The following is an 18,476-nucleotide window of genomic DNA, read 5'->3' on the forward strand; positions in this document are numbered from 1 at the left end:
CTTTTAACGTAATAATCAAATATGAGCAAAGTTCATCTGAGAAGTTACCATCATTTTCCATTCCATATACATAATATCTTATAAGAAAATTACTTCGTAGATATGCTCACATTATAGAGTTTTTTTTAAATGGCCGTAGAGATTTTTAATATCGTAGCTCAATAACATTTTTTTATTTTAAATAATGTAGTTATTTAAACAAATTATAATTGTTAGCCGACTTGACATTTTCCACAATACGAATTGATTGTTATTACCATTAACGTGATTTGTATCTGCTAGTGTCCGCTTATGAGGCTATGGATTGCAGGGGCTAAATCCCACATTTGGCAAAATGCATGTAGATAGATACTATTTAGTTATCAACATGTGTTTGATCCAAAGTAAATATCCAAACAAGACCAAGATATATAAATGTATAATGTTTTCCATCCGCGTACGAAAACAAAAATAAGATGTCATTTGTATCTGAACTTACATGTTCGCATACAATGTTGCTAAAACTTTCCAACAGTTTGTACACCGGATCGATTAGAAATCATTCCTCGTAAAGTAAGCTGTTATGGAGAAAATGATCGACATTTTTTTAGATACAGTCTTGGTATTTGTTTTATTAAAATTCGAGTTTAGTGTTTTTTTTTTTTTAAATCACCTTTAACAAAATGTCCACATTTTTAGAGTATTTTCTTCGCAGTAAATTGCGGTTATCAATGTGTAGTGTATACTGCATACCATTAACTGCTTTAAAACTTTTATATTTGTTAACTATTTTTTATTTTACAAATCAAACGATTGCACCTTTACTATATTATTTATCGATTTATATTAATAACATTTTTTTTTCTTTCTCAGATGGTACCGAGACGGCTCTACCTACCCTCTGGAAGTCGAGTTGGTGAGTGGAAGCTCTCGCGCCGAACCCAGCAGCGCCTCTCTAACCCTGAACCCTTCGAGGGAAGACGATGGAGCTATATATCGATGCGTCGTCTCAAACCGAGCACTTCCTGAAGGAGTCAAGCTGGAAGCTCCAGTCACGATGAGCGTAAACTGTGAGTATTTCTTTATAACTTACTGTATTATATTGAGTGTAGATTTACGACAATCATTAACTTCGCCTTAGATTCGTTAATGCTAAGGCTGAATTCAATGCTTGATTGAAAGTCCCAATTTTTGAACCAAGCTGAATCATAAAATATGCAAATGCGAAATAGCTTGACAAGTAAGCGTGATGCTTTGAACGGTATCCGAAAATGCAACGGAAGTATTGGGCGTATATTTATGATCGCGTAAGAGTTTGCATTATATTTTAGTCTATGGACTCCATGATAGCCAATGTCAGCTCGAGTTAACTTGTAAACAAGAAAATAACCTAAGATATGGTAATACGAAGAATATAGTAATACGAAAATGTAAACAGAACTCCGATGTATATTACAAACTTAATATTGATAAAATATGTACCTATAATACAAAATAACAATAAATACTTTATTAAGATTTTAAATACAAAAGAACAATTCCAACGATAATATTTAAAAGCCAAAAAACAGTAAATAACAGAGCCTTACGACGTTGCGTTACGACATTCGATTTTTTTTCGTTCTGTCAAAGTAAAAATGGACGACTAGCGCATCTAGCTCCGAAGCGTGTGAAGCTCAAAAACCTCCGCAACTTTCAGTTTCAATTGTACAAATCGAAGCAGAAATAAAATGTCTCATACAAAATCGAAGCCGGCTGTTTGAATAGTTTAGATACTGCTTCATTCAAAAATTTCCCTCCAATTAGATAGCACATCATATTATTTTCGCTAGTTGCGGTTACTGAAGGTATTGATTTTAATGAAGTATCGGAATAGTATCGAAAATGCTACTAAGTAGGTATACATTTGACACAATAATCGAAGCTTCACAACATAGGTACATCTTATACAATCCAATTTTAGTCATCAATGTTAGTTAGCAAGTGATTTATAGTTATACTATTATAGAACTACACTAGTATTATAAATACATATGAAATGCCACCATCGCTTTTCTTCTAAGTTGGAAGTGTAATACTATGTAAGAATATTCATTGTTGCCCGTAATAAAGCATGCTTTATTACGAAACTATACTGCCTAAATTAATACATCTCTCATTTTATATTTGCCTATTCACCTGAAATTCTATCCTAGATATTTTAATAACGCCGAGTGTGAGTACGTATATCAAATTGAAATTTATTGTGTATGGTAACAATGGAGCATTAAAATTGGTATTCATATTTTATTTCTAGAGTCATTAATGTCTACAAATTTAGCAATAAGTTACTCCTTTATTACCCTCTCTCACAAAAGCCTCCGCAAACGGGAAGGCTTTACAACGGACTTTAATATAGAATATTAAAATTTCGGGTCACTTTTAACAGTAACTTCTGGAGTCGTTTGATTGTTGAGTACGACTCATTGTAACTTTGAATTATGCATATATCAATAGTTAACTAACATATTATAGTCTCAGTGATTGAATATTATATTCTGGTTATTTGCTGGGTGACCACTAAAGCGTAACCAAGGATGTTTATAAGCGAAATCTGCACTTCTTAATTGACCAGGGCTCAAGCTTTTTATTGATGATTTCGCATCGCTATAAAGCTTTACTACTTTGCGGATATCAGAAAAGTCAGCAGAAAGCACCACAGTAAAACAGAATCTTAGAATAATCATTAGGTTTCAAAAAGGTCGAATGATCGCCAACCTCCTCTTGGAAAATACATTCGAAGAAGGCAAATGAAATCAATCCTTCCATTCCAACATCACTGAATTTTGAAAAAAAATGTTCGGATCGGTATTTTTGTTTGGCTTATGTACTATCCATTATAACAAACTTTCATTATGTTATGTACGTTTCATTACGTGATGTTATTCTCCGGTTCTCCCGGCCCCCATCAAGGACCGGAGAATAACATCACCACGTCGAATCACGCGAATCCTTGTTAGCGACCTAATAATAGAGATGAAGGGGATGAGGCTACCCGCTGGAGTGCCCCAAGAACACTAAAGGAAGATCCAAAGTCAAGTCAAACTTTCATTAACATTCTTGCTACAATATAATATAATTCGTATTATTATTCCTGGAGCTACAACCCAATGTGGATGTTGGCCTGCTACATCATCCGCTTCCATTCAGATCTGTCCTACGCCGTTTCCTTTTATTTTTGGACGCCAAATGTATTTTAATCCGACTTAACACAGGGTCCGTCCTCACACGGGCCCAATTGGTCATGGAGATCTGATAGCAACCAAGGCCAACTTTGCGGCATTCGAGAAATTTGCAGCGTCGTATGGGGAACGGGATAGTCCCGACTCTTCTATAGACTCATCCATTTCAATTCGTGACACTCAGTATGCGGGTGCACAAAGCGCTTAACGTCAGCGGATAGCAGAGCCAGTCAAAAAAAAAGTTTTCGGGACGGAATGAGCACTTGATATCACTTCTTTCAGACACGTTTAAAGCGTCATAGAAAGCGGCCGAACATATCCACGGCTGTGCATATATGACGGGTGGTGGTGGACACTTTAACGTATCCCTCCATCTTTTGCGGGGTCAACCAGGTCTTCACTTGCTTTCGAATTCACATTCTCTATTTCAATGGCTTACGAAATAAATGTACCTATCTGGTTTATTAATTGAGTCACCATTTACTTGATATAAATCCATTTTACAATATGATAATTAATATCTCTTATTGATCATTCCCTCCTGGCTGGGGATCATGACTATCTTGAAACTCTGTCATTTTTTGAGCGACCATGACTTTTCAACCTCTCTCGGGGTAAAGTGAAGGCATCCTCCGGTCGGCTGCTTTACTTGCTCGCTTCAGCGCACCGACGCTTCTCCCCTGCTTCTCCTTAACCGGAGGTTACACAAAACCACTAGTCTCTCCAGATTATCCGGATCGTGCCGAACAATATGTCCAAAAAAAACTGTAGAATGGGTCTCGAATATTGTTGGGAGCCGTTGCTTTATGTGTAGTCTCTGGATGATTGTCTGGTTCGTCCTGTGGGTAATATACATTATATTAAATGCTACTAGATATTTTTTAAGTCTATAGTTATTTCAGTTGTAACACCATTATCAAGACTACTGTAGTACATAAACACCCGAAATAATAATAATAATTTATAGTATCATTATGTACCCGGTTTAATACGGAATTGCTAAAATCACACACGAGTGATAAATCGTACTTAATGTATAGTAGTGCATTAATAATGTAAAATGTGACAATGTTTGGCATAAGCGTTAAATAAGACTAGAGTAATATAATATTATAAGCCTGCAGAATTTTGCATTTATCACGAATATTTTCGCCGGTGTTAACTGGCGCTTTCTTAGGAATTACGGCCGATTTTATCACGGATATAATTTTAGACGTCTTTAAAATGTAAAGCGGGGACATGATTCCTCAGAAACAGGCGTTAAAAATAATGATGAAAGCCGAGGAAATGTGGGTGACACCGGTGGTAAGGTAGCATTCAGCAGGGAGTAAAGTAAGTTACTATTCGCGATTTGCGAAGACTGGTTTATTGCAGACGCCGTTCACTTTTTGCGGCGTTTTATCGGCGACAAGTCCGCTGCCATTGTTGGATGTTGATATCTTTTTAAATATACTTGGTGTCTACAAAATACCATCGAAATTTTTATAACATTGTTTCTAACCTCTCTCTAGCGTTAATTGCTCAGAAGGTAGGAAGGTTTCAATACAATCATTACAACATAGGAAAACAAATTAATTATAATCATCTATTAGATACAACATAATACTTGAATATTTACCATACCTATTCACCACACATAACTTTAATTAATACTGATTGGAGTGTCCGCGGATAGTTAGAGTTTTTTTTCGTTGCCTCTACAATCGGGTGTGTTACTACTTGGCCACCTTCCGAAGAGGTTACTTAACAGATTATTTTTAATAAAAAAATGGTGGTTTACATTCTAAATGAGAACCCGAACCTCATGTATATACCTCATATATAATTCTAATTTATTTATGTGTCTGTGGATTTTAATTTCTATGTATTCCTGAAAAATGTAGCAATCGTATAGTCACATAGTGGACAAAGAAATGAATAAAAATATTGTGGTATTAAAATATATGATCAGATCACGTGGCCAATTTTACGTGAACCTCTAACTAAATTGATGCACTACCATAACAAAGCCATGCTAACTCGGAAATGAAATGGTAAAGTATTTTTTTCTATCGATTTACCATTACATCGTGGCTGCAGACGTATTATCGGTGATCTACAGTACCACAAAACCCCTCGCATTTTATTGTACATATCTACGTTCCGACTCCCACTTCCGTCTTTTACACTGCATACAGCGATATGAAATCGCACACATTACAATATGTTGGTTGTAGAATAAATCTCGTAAGCAAGTAGATCTTGTTTCGCAAGTAATAAAAAAAATCATTTATCTCATTATAGTATAAGTAATCAAATATTATGTCGGTAAGTTACTTTTACTAAAAGTTAGTGTCTTTTGAAGTTTTGCGTTGAATTAGCTAGTTTCGAAACACTTTGTGTAATTCTCCTTATGATCACTGCAGTAGAAATGTTTGTGAGTCGAAATCCTTTTGAATCTTGCGAGGGCTTTCAAAGTACTCGGAATAAAATGAAACACGGCATATATATAGTGTTTAGAGCGTATTTATGTGATTAAATAACGTATGTAAAAATAAATTGAACAAAAAAATATATAATGTTACCCGTTGATTCATATCTATTATTTTATTTTTATGCCATATTCTAGTAAAGGTTGGCGACCAAATTGCAGTATAATATACATCTTCTTAACGTGGCCCAGTCGTATCAGAACCTCAACTCTTTGGACATTGAGCCGCTTTCTGACCCCATTTGTGCTGCCGACTAACTTTCACTGCATTTAGACATCGTTTTAATTATACATACGACAATTATATTATCAGTAAGATTATAATGTTCTCTTATTGAAAGGTATCATATTTTTACCATACACCTACGCTGATTTTGTCGATGTAAAAAAATAGAGGTTTACAATTTTCATTTATTAGGAATGGAGTCCTAAACCTAAACAATATTTTCTAGTTTGATAGATCTGATGTAAAACCGGAATAATTTGGAAAAATGATGGAAGCTGGAAAAACTTATTAACTGAATAGGGCAGTCTTGTCAATTTAATATAATATTTATACCCACTGCACGTGTGCTTTTCCTCTACTAGATATGGGCCTGAAAGGTTGCGATTTTTTACGATTTACGCTTGAATCTCAGTAACTAATAGTATTCCATAGTATTTAAAAAAATATACCAAAGATAAATACATATTATTTTTGTTATACTTCTATAGTTCACCTTTTGCTAAACATGTCATGAAGAAATATACTTAATAACTACAAAGGGCCTAGAGGTGTGTGCAACTTTGTCGGTTTCGTTGCAATTTTTTTATCATTTCAACTTGATATCCCTCACTTTGTTCCAAGTAACAATGTCGAGTACTGCTTTGTAGCGAGATTGCAGCGCTAAAAAGTTATACGTACTCATTCAATTTACGTATTAAGCCACCGCTTCACAACGACTAACCCGCGACGACATCACTGTCAACTTTACTTTCACTAATAAATATGTCCCATTGGTTTTATTTCATCTAAATTTAATACGTCGAGTGTAGAAACATCATCACGAGATAAAATTACTTAGAGATTATACTTTTTTTTTAAATCCTTGTAACATGTATAATACAATATCGTCACTTCGTTTCTAACTTGTTACTTGTGTAGTTTTGATTCTGACCTGTCTTCAGTAGGTTCAGAATTCGACTAACTCGACTAATTCAAAACTAAAAAACAGAAATAAAGACTAAGTATGCTAATTCAGCCATGTGAGTATGATAATATATATTATTGTAATACCGGAGAGACCTAAAATTCCGAGACCTAAGAGCCTGATTTAATACAGTATATTAGCTTCCCTTTTATATATAAAGAAAATTCATATGAAAAGCGAAGTTGTTCTATTTACGATATTGGAAATTTGGCACCTGCAGTTGGCTGTTTTGTGAGAAGAAAGATAACGCATTTATTTATAGGTTTAGAAGATAGAAATTTTGTGTGAGCATAGAAAACATGTTCTATAACAAAAAGCCATCGAAATCTCATTTTTGGTCAAAATTACAAGTAGCTGGTTTCCAAATTAACCAATCGCTATGGCAATTGACTTTCGCATTTCTATATTTTTGTTCCATTGTGTGATGTGTGACAACTTTCGTATAATTGGTACGCGTGTAAAATTAAAATCAAAACGGAAAGATTTCTACAATTTTATTGTGTTAAGTTTTAGACATTTATAATTGCTGTCAGATTTATATTTATTCTGTCTTGTTTATCTTAAGTAAAATTAGTAATATGAAAGCTTGTTTGCCAGTCAAATAATACTTAATTTATGTGTTTTGTTAGAATCCTTGAAAATTTTCCTCCGTACAGCGGTAAACTGGTATACTTACATCATAATAAATATTCAGAGTACGGAGATAACATTATTTTCTTAGGAAGCTCGCGGAATAAAACATCCCGCAACGCAGCATTATCTTTGCGAAGTTACCCTCAAAAGAGTGTGCAATTAATCTTGCCTTTTGTACCAGAGTACTAATCTTCATATTTAAAAAGTAACTAATGAGGCATTTTCTCATTTGTTACGTTACGTCTTCTTGTTGTTGATTAAGAGCAAAACTTTTGCTAAACTTGAGCTATGGCCTTGTTATTATGTTGCAATGAATAAAGTTGAATGTTTTTAACTTAACACAAAAGGAGTTCAAAAATAATTACTCTTTGGTTTTTGTTGTACATCACTGGATAATTTTTAGTACCTACATACTTTTTAGTAGGTCCCTTTTATAATAATAATATATTTTATGTTCGAGAATATTTAGGTAGGTACTAGAATTTTATTTAAATGGATATTTGTATTGGGATAATGCCCCATCGTATATTTTTAATACAGTGGCGTAGATCTTAATATTATCATAATATATAGAAAAAAAACATACTTGTAATATATAATAATGTCCACTTAATAACATAATAAAATGAAAATGAATACAATCGACTGCTGGTACTATATAGAATTTTGTTTTAAATTCTACTAGATTTATATTTTATGCTTGAATACATTTGAATCGTTTTTGCTACCCGATGTGCGTCTTTCATTTCATTATTATATCATCACATAATATGTACCATTTTCTTACTAAATTAAAATATTAATAGAACGCGATGATTCTCGGTGAGCTCACAATATATTAATTTGATTTTCTCTAAATCTGCGTATCTGATTGCAGTTCACTTTGCTTCTACATTACTGTTTTACTACACTACTATAGGTATTTGTGCTTCATGGCGTATTGTAGTGTTAAAAATATCATTTAATATATTATTATACTTAATAATACACAAATATTATGTATCTTTTTTGTTATTTGAATGTTTCACCAATCGATTCTTCTAGATGTGAATGTAAAATAATATATACCGTTGATTTACTTTTCGATATAATGAAAGCCAAATATTTCACTAGTTCGATACTTCAGGGTGCGGCGAGCGTTTGATTGTGAGCTTTTGAGCTAGCTATGCCTCATAAATCGCGAATTTCACACCTCGCCACACCGCCTTATAGCTTTTCTTTTTGCTTTATTACATCATTTTGTAACATATTTCATCTTCAAGTGTTACACAGGGATGGGTTTTAATTAAATACGAAATATCAGAAGCTTTGTAGTCAGGTTTTTGTCCACCACTGTACCAGATTTATGTGAGGTATCCATTGACATTTTGTTGTTTTCTTTTACGATGGTTTTATGCACTAATGAAAATTTATGCTCGCAGATTAAATTAATTTGGCCCAATTATTTTTTATGTTTTATTATTTCATATAAATGCTTGGCTTGTTCGGCTTTATTCGCCGGGCTTTATTTACTGAAACGAAATGCCTGTTTTTTACGACCCGATTTCCTGAAAGTTTCGATTGCTTTTCTATTCAAATCGAGCTTTTCGCATTGTTTAGAACAAGTCTATTTGATAATATCGCCGAGAGCTTTTCAACTTTTGCTGTAAGTACTAGACGTACCTACTTACCGACACACGAAGCAAAGGACGCGAACACCCGAATGCATAATTTTTCAACTACTTGCGTAATTTTTCAATAGTCGCGTAGTTTCTAATATTCATTATAAATACGTATATTATATACTTGGAAATATTTATCCCTGCTCGATGTTTAATCTGGTTTATGTCAATTACCACCATACATCGCACACTGAGATCTATAAGTTCATAACTGCAAAAAAAACCAAAAATGACATCAATGCAGTTAGATAGGGGGAAAAAAACTATTTTTTAATGCTATATGGCATTAATTGCTACTTGGAAGCAGTGGCCTCCTACACAATTGTGTCCATGGTTATTTTATATTTAAAATTTTAATTTAGAGCTATTTTATAGAGGCATTATCTTACATGAGGCCTTTTTGCCTAAAAAATATTTCATCTTTGGTACAATATTTATTGTGCCAGACCGCCGTATTTTTCAGCAGTCTACTGCAATTAATTAAATTGTAGTTAATTATTTAACATTCGAACTCAAATTACTCAACATCTTGTTATTTGCAGTTATGACCCTATAGATCTCAGTGCGGTATGTAGTAAATACAATAGTAGTAGGCACTTAATACTACTACCCGTTCAAACAGTAGTTCAATAATGAGTTGTTCGGTGTAAAAGATTTGTAGCGTAATAGAATTTTTAGCCAATTCCACCTATAACCGTAAATGTTAACTGAAATGTGAATTTTTTAATGATATTAGATTACGTTTTAAAAGATACAATGACAGATGTTTATCAGTAAATTTTTTATAAGGAACGCATTTTCATCAAGACATAGAATGAAACAATCAAATCATAATATTAATTAAGCACCATCTTTAGTAAGTATAGAAAATCCCTTGTAAACAGTCTCAAACTTTCTAAAACATATTTAAACCTTAGATCAGTGGTTCCCAAAGTTGACTGGGCCCCGACTCATCTAACAAAAATTTCCAATCTTGGGACCCACCACTTAGCTGTCTTAGAGAAAAGAGGGTATAAATATTGATAATGCTCAGATTCCCTAGTGGCGAGTCGTGGAACTATTTAATGCTGTCTTATTTGTTCTAATTTAAATAAAAAATATATTTTTTATAAGTGTTACTAATATTAATGAAAGACTGTTGAAATAAGAAGCACAACTTAAATAAAAAAAATATTACTTAAATACCTACACCTGCAAGGTTTTTTACAAAGTTATTTCAATGAGAAGGATGTATTTGTTTCTTATTTTTCTTCATTACAGTTTTAGCATCAACTTCAACTTTAGTTACTTTTAATCGCAGTGAGTTTGATATATCCAATTTATTTCGGTATTAAGTTTTAATGTTAACCATAGCCGAAAATCCGACCTCACATAGATATGAGGTAGTAAAGAGGAGGAGGACTTTCATAGCTTCATCGACCAGGCAAGGATAATTATCAGCAACTGAGAGCCAGAATTTCGTTAACTGTTTACGATTGAAACTATTTTTCAGTGACGTATCTTCTGATAAATCAATGAGTTCTTCACTTGCTTTTGTTGACATACTAGTTGGTAAGTCGTCTTGAAATGGGTTACAAATCCAACGCAACGAATCAAGCCATCTGTAGTGCATTGGCAATTCAAATTATTATTATTTTATCACAATATTTTCCGTAACTTAAGTTTATTTCAGTTTTTAAGAATTATAAATAGCTGAATGAAATATCAAGTTTATCACTTTCTATTTTTTTAAATTCATGTATACAGTGGCGAAGGCCCACTCAATATTCGCTCTCCACCCACTGGTGGGTCGCGACCCATAGTTTGGGAAACCATGCCTTAGATGCTTAATGGCTACCCTTTAATGTATATTACTTTTCTAAGCTATTACATCCATTGATATACTAATCAATGATTACATCGCATGTTCAATATTATTATAAATTAACAGTGGCATATCTGAATAAAAACTATTTTGTCAGCACAATTTTTGATTTAATTCAGTCAAGAAATATATATAATACCTACTCCAGTTTGTTGCTGAAAGGCAATATCATGGAATTAAGAGTTAATCAGTATAACTTGTGTGGGGTGACTGACAATGTTGAATTGGAGACGGTATTGTGTAGAAAATATTAACGTTTTTAGTATTAAATTAATTTAGGCTCGAAGTATTTAACGGAAGTTCTGTTACTTGGACGCGTCATAAATGGGATTAAGTAAATTTTAATGGTAGGGAAAACTTTATAATCTCGTTTTTCCGTCACATGTTAAGGCTATTCCGCATTCGTTCGTAATAATTTTCCTTATTCAAGTGTCATTCGCAGAAAACCACACTAAGCGGGCTCATTAAGTGCCGACAAACTTTACCAGGCCACACGGTTAGTGTACCTTTCATTTACAAATGTCCCCTTCAGTAATAATGTTGTACCTTTCCTAGTTTTAGAACAGTTTTGTATAATAATATTATAGTATAGTCACCGTCAGGAAATCAGACTGGTACAACCTGAAAATGATCACTATGAAACGTTTTACTTTTTACTCGCCTGGTTTTGGACCGACGACTTCATTCTGCATCCACGCGTCTAAAACCATATCACTGCAAAGAATTAATTACTTAGTCTCGGACAGAAGATGTAAACTAATATGTGAAGTTAGAGCCACGTGTCATTGCGTATAATACGATTCGACGAATGTTTTGTCTTGCAACTTCCATCGTGTAACTCGTCGTGTACTTTTTTTTAAAATTATTATTTATTTTATATATTTCACTTTATTCACTCCACCTTGCACGTGGTTACCTGACACTTTCCCTCCTTTAATTCTAAGAAAATTCGTTCATGTAATAAGCCTAACTAAAATTTGTGTGAATACCAGTAGTATCATGCGTTCAATGCTGGCAACTCAATAAATCTAGGGGTGTTATTATTTATAAACACAAAATATCGCTAAAAATACACGGAAATACCCGTAGTTTTACCCAGCAGAATCCTGGGGATCGGCGGAATACCATTTGAGTATAGAACATCATACTGCCCTTAACTTTAGCGATAGGTAGGGAGTCTACTGTATACTCACAATACTGTGGTCTACTGTTCAAGTATGTAGTGATATTTATTGCAATCGATTACAGATCGTTCACCTTCGCCTTAGCATACATGCTTGTCTAATTTCACGTAAAGAAAAGTTTATAGAAATTTAGTTACTATGTATCTAAAAGTATGTTACACAGAAGTTGACAATATAACAATACGACAACTACTGTGGTCGAACTTCGTAAAAGTAATAACGTGTGATAACTACTCCATAGTATTAGGGCGTGTTCATAATTCCAAATATTGATTTAAATAATATTCGAACGCCCTTTTTACAATATAAATTATTCGTTTTGTGTGTTTGGCAGCTGTGTGCGAATTAATTATTCGAGACGGAATTCATTCATTTTTATCGCTCGCGTTTAAAATAAATGCTGTCGAACAAGCAGAACCTTTATTTACACTTACACGCTATATTAACATTTAGATTAACGGAGTACTTTTAGGGCTTCTAAATCGGTTTTGCGGTATGTACGTCTGCACTTTCAGTCTGCGCTCTACCTAAGAATTAACCCGGCCTCTCCCGTTTCGATGATATCGTTTTGAGAAGCAAAAAGGCGTAAGGCACGTTTTGTCAAAATGAGTTACCATAAATATGGAGATAAAATGTTTATACTGGTCATCTTCAGCGTCCCAAAAGTGCGTCTGCATAAATTATTCCCGTAGTAAGTGAAAACTATATTTTGGTGAAGCCAATAAAAATCTTATTTAAAATTACTGAAAAGTTGCAAGTACTTAGGTAGACATTTTACAGATGATTGCTGATGTTTGTTGTTATTGTTATATATTATGTATCACCCTTCGAGTCGTTCGATACCTGACAATATTATTCATTAAGTTTTATGTTATCACGTTGAGTTACACGGATGTTATAAATAATTTATTACTTTGATGTTGGACCGATTAACTATAAATTTCCCGCACGGTCTCCGACTACTAATCCTTCCCTATATATTGATAAAGCTTCCAAGTTCTAAGCCAAAAGCTTTTTACTAATAATTTCACCATATTTTATGCTAAACCAATCACGCCAAGACGTCAACATTACGTTAGCACATATTAAGCAATCATTAATTATTATTTCGTAATGTGATGTCGTGCAAAACGCGGCCATTTCTAATATCGTGAAAAAGTATTTTCTGTTATAATTGTGGTAGGTTGCAAGTGGGTAAAGTTTTTCTTTGGTAGCGTAAGCCTCGGTGATATTTTCCCGGTGCGGAATTTTGCCGTGAGAGCTTTGGCATGTGTTCGGTCTTTATTAAAAGAGCTTTTGATTTAAAACTATTACAGAGCAGTCATGTGAATGCAAACTGAGTAAAAGCAAGCTTTTAAATGCTTTCAGTGTATTATAATATAATTCAATTCACGCGTAATGAAGCGTCCGTTGATCGAATTTAAGTATCAAAATACCTATTGGCGGATATAAATTTATTTGTGGTCAAAACCTGCCGCTGTTTATTTATACTAAATTTCAATTACTGTGGATAGGTTTAATTCACTGTGTGATATAAAACTTTACTCAACACACTGATTATTATGAGCAATAAATACACCATACTATTTAAGTACTTGGTATATTCTACGTGGTATCGGATTTCCAATGGCTACAGGATGTCGCTTCAGAACTTTCCAATTCAATGTTTCGTAAAGTACCTCCCAGGGCTTTCGAAACAAAACCTTTTTCGTGCGTAAGATGCCTATGTTGACCTCGGTCATTCTTCCAGACTATATTCGGCAGCGCATCTTACCTATACACAAAGCTGCTATCGAGGGTAGTTTATCATATTTATGTACGGAGGTATTATAATTGTTACGATAAGTTAGCCGTCTAAACTGTCTTTTCAATACTGGCTGGAGTTTGGTGTCGGTTGGAGGTACATGCAATATATACTATAATGTATACACCTATATTCGATAGGGTAGTACGCGATAAATTACAATAATAGGTATATCCAGATACTATCGACCCGTATCATATTGTAATCTAATATCACAATCTTAAAAATCATTTGTTGTAAATAGTTTAAAGAAAGTAACGCCTATATTTTACGTGTTTCGATTTAATACATTTTCTATTCGTTCTATTTTTAGATGACGGATACTATTGCATTCAATCTATTCTAGGAAATTTAATAGATTATGTATCTAATCTGTACAGTGGTGTAGTAGAGTTATTTTTCTTATCGTTTTATTGAATAACCGAGATGGATTCGATCGAAATCGCCACGCAACACTGAAGTCATCTCACAACTAGTAAAATGTTTTCCTTTTTTTATTTATGTGAAATAAAACGTGCGCACCTTACCAAACATTTCTAAACGTATCCTGAATCACCTACGTATTTTGTTCAATCTAATATTCGACTTCGTCTGTGTCATATCTGAATCAAATAATAAATATTAAAAAAAAAAACATTCAAATAATTTTATTTTCTATATTTTAAAATAGTCTATTTAAAGTTCAACGTGTATTTTTGAAAGTATTTTAAGTGTTTTTATTCAAAGATACGTCGAGAATCACTCCATGAAGTGTAAGTATACGTAGTCGAATCGGTTATATGAAAAACTTGACCGACGTTTGTTTTCTTTCCACGTACACTGACCGCCGAACAAATCTCTCCTTTACAATCCGCGCAAATACTTTGTACCAAATAAAATGGAATAAATAACTCTAGACGCTTCGTATCTAGCCGGTTTTCTCAGGTAAAAACATTCAAGCTTACCTTTTCGAAACGGTTTTACCCCTAAATAATAAATTAATGGCTGGAAATTCGCTTATTGAGGTCTTAAAAATCGACGATCCTTTTACATTTCACCTAATCCTGCGATACAAGTGAATGATGTAAATAAATATAGGCACTTAACTTTGTACTCTGCTGGAAACTCTGTTTACCCTATTCTCGTGCCTCTGGAAAGAGTTTCATTTAGTTGGATAACTTAAGTCATAATTTTATTTTTGCTTCCCTTTCATTTTATCTAGACGTGTGGAATATCCCCTTGTTCATACAATTAATATTAAAAATGGATATCCTTAAATTGGAGGCTATTATGAAAGTAATTGTATTAAACTATCTATGAAATTATTTAATTTTTTTATTCACTAAGTAATCAAATCGCTATTTCATCAGTTATTGCAATTTGCTGGAATTATTCAGCATTACTTTGGATGACAATCACACGAGGATTGTGCATATAATTGCACTTAATAAGGGGACTTTATTATAAAAAAAACATCATGTCTGAAACTTACATAGAAAGAATCCTAGAAAAACAGTTGACTTACTAACATCTTCCAATTTGCTTTCAGCTATCGATCATTCTATGATCCATGTGAAGTATTTCATATAACTACGTTTTTAACCTACTTAAAATTCCGTCAATCAGGAGGCGGTCAACTTTGTGAACAATTAAGGCATATAGCATAACCTAACCTAACCTAACCTTATCACAACCGAGGTCCGGCGCGAATCAAGTTTATTATTGTCGTTCTTTTACCTTTAAATTAAATTTAAATAAGTACTTATTTATAATTCGTACAAACACAACCATTTAATATTGCCTCAACGTGCTCATCTCTCTCAAGGGTACTCTTAACCTAGAGTCATGTAAATTCAGTCAAAGTACATTTGAGTGCATGCACTGCCTGCTCCTGAGACCTTCCCAGTCGTAAAATATGATGCTTCACATCCAATAGTATGGTCCCGTGATACTCCTGTTTAAGACCAGGTGTGTTGCGGGGCAGGTGGTTTGGTGGGGCCATTAACTTGAATGTGCTTGAATGACATTCAGAATGTGCATATTTATAAGCGACGCAGGTGAAAATTCTCTTAATTTTCAAGTAACTTACGTTGTTGCATATTTTCTTTAAGACATTGTAATTTTCGTACTTTTATTAGAAACACATAATTTTTCATATAATATCAAACTTTAAAGTCTAGCATGCACTAAAAGGTCAAACATTTTGCAACAAAGCAGGTACATATCACAAGACCCATTACTACAACGTCGCGGTCCGGCGGGCAATCGGTCTGTAATTTAATTTGGAGCCGTCTAAACAGGAAGGTTTATACCATTGTCTCGCTAATGCCCGTCGTTATCTTGTTCCGCGAAGAATTTCCACGGCGAACCCCCCTCAATGGGTGCCGCGCTGCAGCTACGTTGACCGCACCGTTTTACAGTATAAAAGCACAGCACTAAATTCACTCCCTCCTTCGAAATGCCTAGCCATAAATTACTGCTGAAATTGTAAAATAGCGGTTGCATTTTACCATTCCTAGCGTTTAGAGCTCGACCAACAAAAGATGTGCATGCACTTGTAGTGACTCCGATTATACTAATATCAATATCGACAGTATTGAGTGGCTTATTGAATACATTTATTTATACACATATAGCAAAATGAGTTGAAATCCAAAGAAACACTTTCATATTCATTCACTCGCTACTCTCAAAGACCTCGACAGGCCGAATTGTACCTGGCGACCTTGAACAAGTTAATTCGAATTACCGTTTATGAATTCTGACAAACGGTGGTGTTTGCCTGGATCCATCCACACACGGGCCCATTTGGCCACGCAGACTTATCATCCGAGGCCCACTTTGAGGCATTTGAGAAATTTGTTACGTCGTATGGAGAGCAGATTAATCGGGTTAATCTCGATTCCTCCGTAGAATTATCATCACATTCAAATCTTGATATTCAGTATGCGAATACAGAGGAAACATAATGTCACAGAAACTAGCGAAACCAGTCCAACCCTTTTCTTTTCTCTCTAAATTCTTTCTTTAAGCACCACGGGGTGTTACATCAGTCACATGCGGCTCCGTATCAGGATATTAGAGTGAACACGTGAAATCTTTTTTTGAAGGCGGCCCTTCATATCCACACCTGTATCTAGCTAAAATCTCCCCATGTATACTTCGTGATTAAATACGTCTGCATACCTATTTCATAATCTGAATTTACTTCATGAATAATGTCACCAAAAGACGATATTGTAAAGAATTCACGTAATAAAAATGCACTGGCAGCATTCTTATCGCTCGATTACCCCGATTTTTATTTTGTAAAACTATCAAGCTTCAATCTAATAGTATACAAGTTTAGTAACTTTGTATATTCGATGAACGCCTGATCGGCGCATTATGGCAATCGAGCTTTCGAGATTATCGCCACCGATTGCTGAACGGAGCTTTCCACCTCAATTTATTTAAAAGAATGATTGGTAGTTTTAAAACGTTGTACAATATCATGCGGTTAGACGTTAGACCGAAGCTTCGTCTGAAGATAAAAGCTCAGTTATTTTTATCACAGGAAATACACCACTTTATAGTTCTGTCATAAAAATAACATAACTACAGTGTATTTTTAAAATATTTAAAATGAGTTATATTATATACTTTTAGCTTTTCCTGTACATTGCGACTAAGAATCTTGTTTAACCTGAATCTTGATATTATAGGGTTGATTTTGGCAATCTTCCCCTTGTCTGCTACTACTGGGAACTGGGGTGGAGTGCCGTCCTCAATCAACTGTCTTGAGATTCTTGAGACAGGATGTTATTATTCCTTCCTCCAGGGTAACGCGTACCAGAAAAGTTCCCTTGAATAATAATAATAATGTGAAGAATTATACTTCATGCGGCTAAAGTATACCTACTAACTTTTCAATTTTATATTCTTTGTGTCTTTTTATCCTTGACACTGCCTTGCTTTTCCTTTCACCAACTGCTTCGTCTCCAAACCCGTTTTGGAGGCGTATACCATGGCATAACGAGAGTTAGACGCTATTCAATGTTGTATTGAGAGTGTTCCAAGAGCAATTTCCTAAGACCTTGGTTGACACCAGAGTGTGCATGATTCATTCTTCTTCCATTATATAATATATCACAGTCAATCCTCGATGTGAAAAGACTTTTTGAAAGCTGTGAAATTTCCCTTGTAGATCCTATCAAGTCAATGGTCGACCGGTTGACACCCTCGACTTTGTAAGTTTATTCTTCTAATCCAGCTATTAAAAGTGATTTTCCGTCCTGAATCCACGTAGATACATATTTTGGCTAATGTTTACAGTTTTATTTTCCCCCATCAAGGTCGAGAGATTTTAACATTTTCTTCCCTAATTTTTTACCTTGTGTCTTTATTTGTTTAACTTGACTTGCCAATCTCCAATTGCTTCAAATGATTTCTCGGGATCAGCACAATTAATATAATAACCTACGATTTTTAAAATAATTGACAAAAATGAGA

At 34.1% G+C, this 18,476-nt stretch overlaps 1 protein-coding gene across 1 annotated transcript in view; it reads left to right on the top strand.

The window, feature by feature from the left end:
* ed (hemicentin protein echinoid) overlaps positions 1–18,476 on the top strand; it is a 495,537-nt gene that overhangs the window by 451,161 nt on the left and 25,900 nt on the right. The window contains exon 4 of the mRNA XM_085960225.1: positions 853–1,049. Coding sequence (XP_085816351.1) covers positions 853–1,049 — 197 coding nt within the window. The remainder of the gene's footprint in view (positions 1–852; positions 1,050–18,476) is intronic.

The sequence above is a fragment of the Rhyacophila brunnea genome, unplaced genomic scaffold (genome assembly GCF_057557595.1).
Source record: "Rhyacophila brunnea isolate RB1 unplaced genomic scaffold, BYU_Rbru_1.0 scaffold_11, whole genome shotgun sequence".
NCBI classification, from domain to species: domain Eukaryota; kingdom Metazoa; phylum Arthropoda; class Insecta; order Trichoptera; family Rhyacophilidae; genus Rhyacophila; species Rhyacophila brunnea.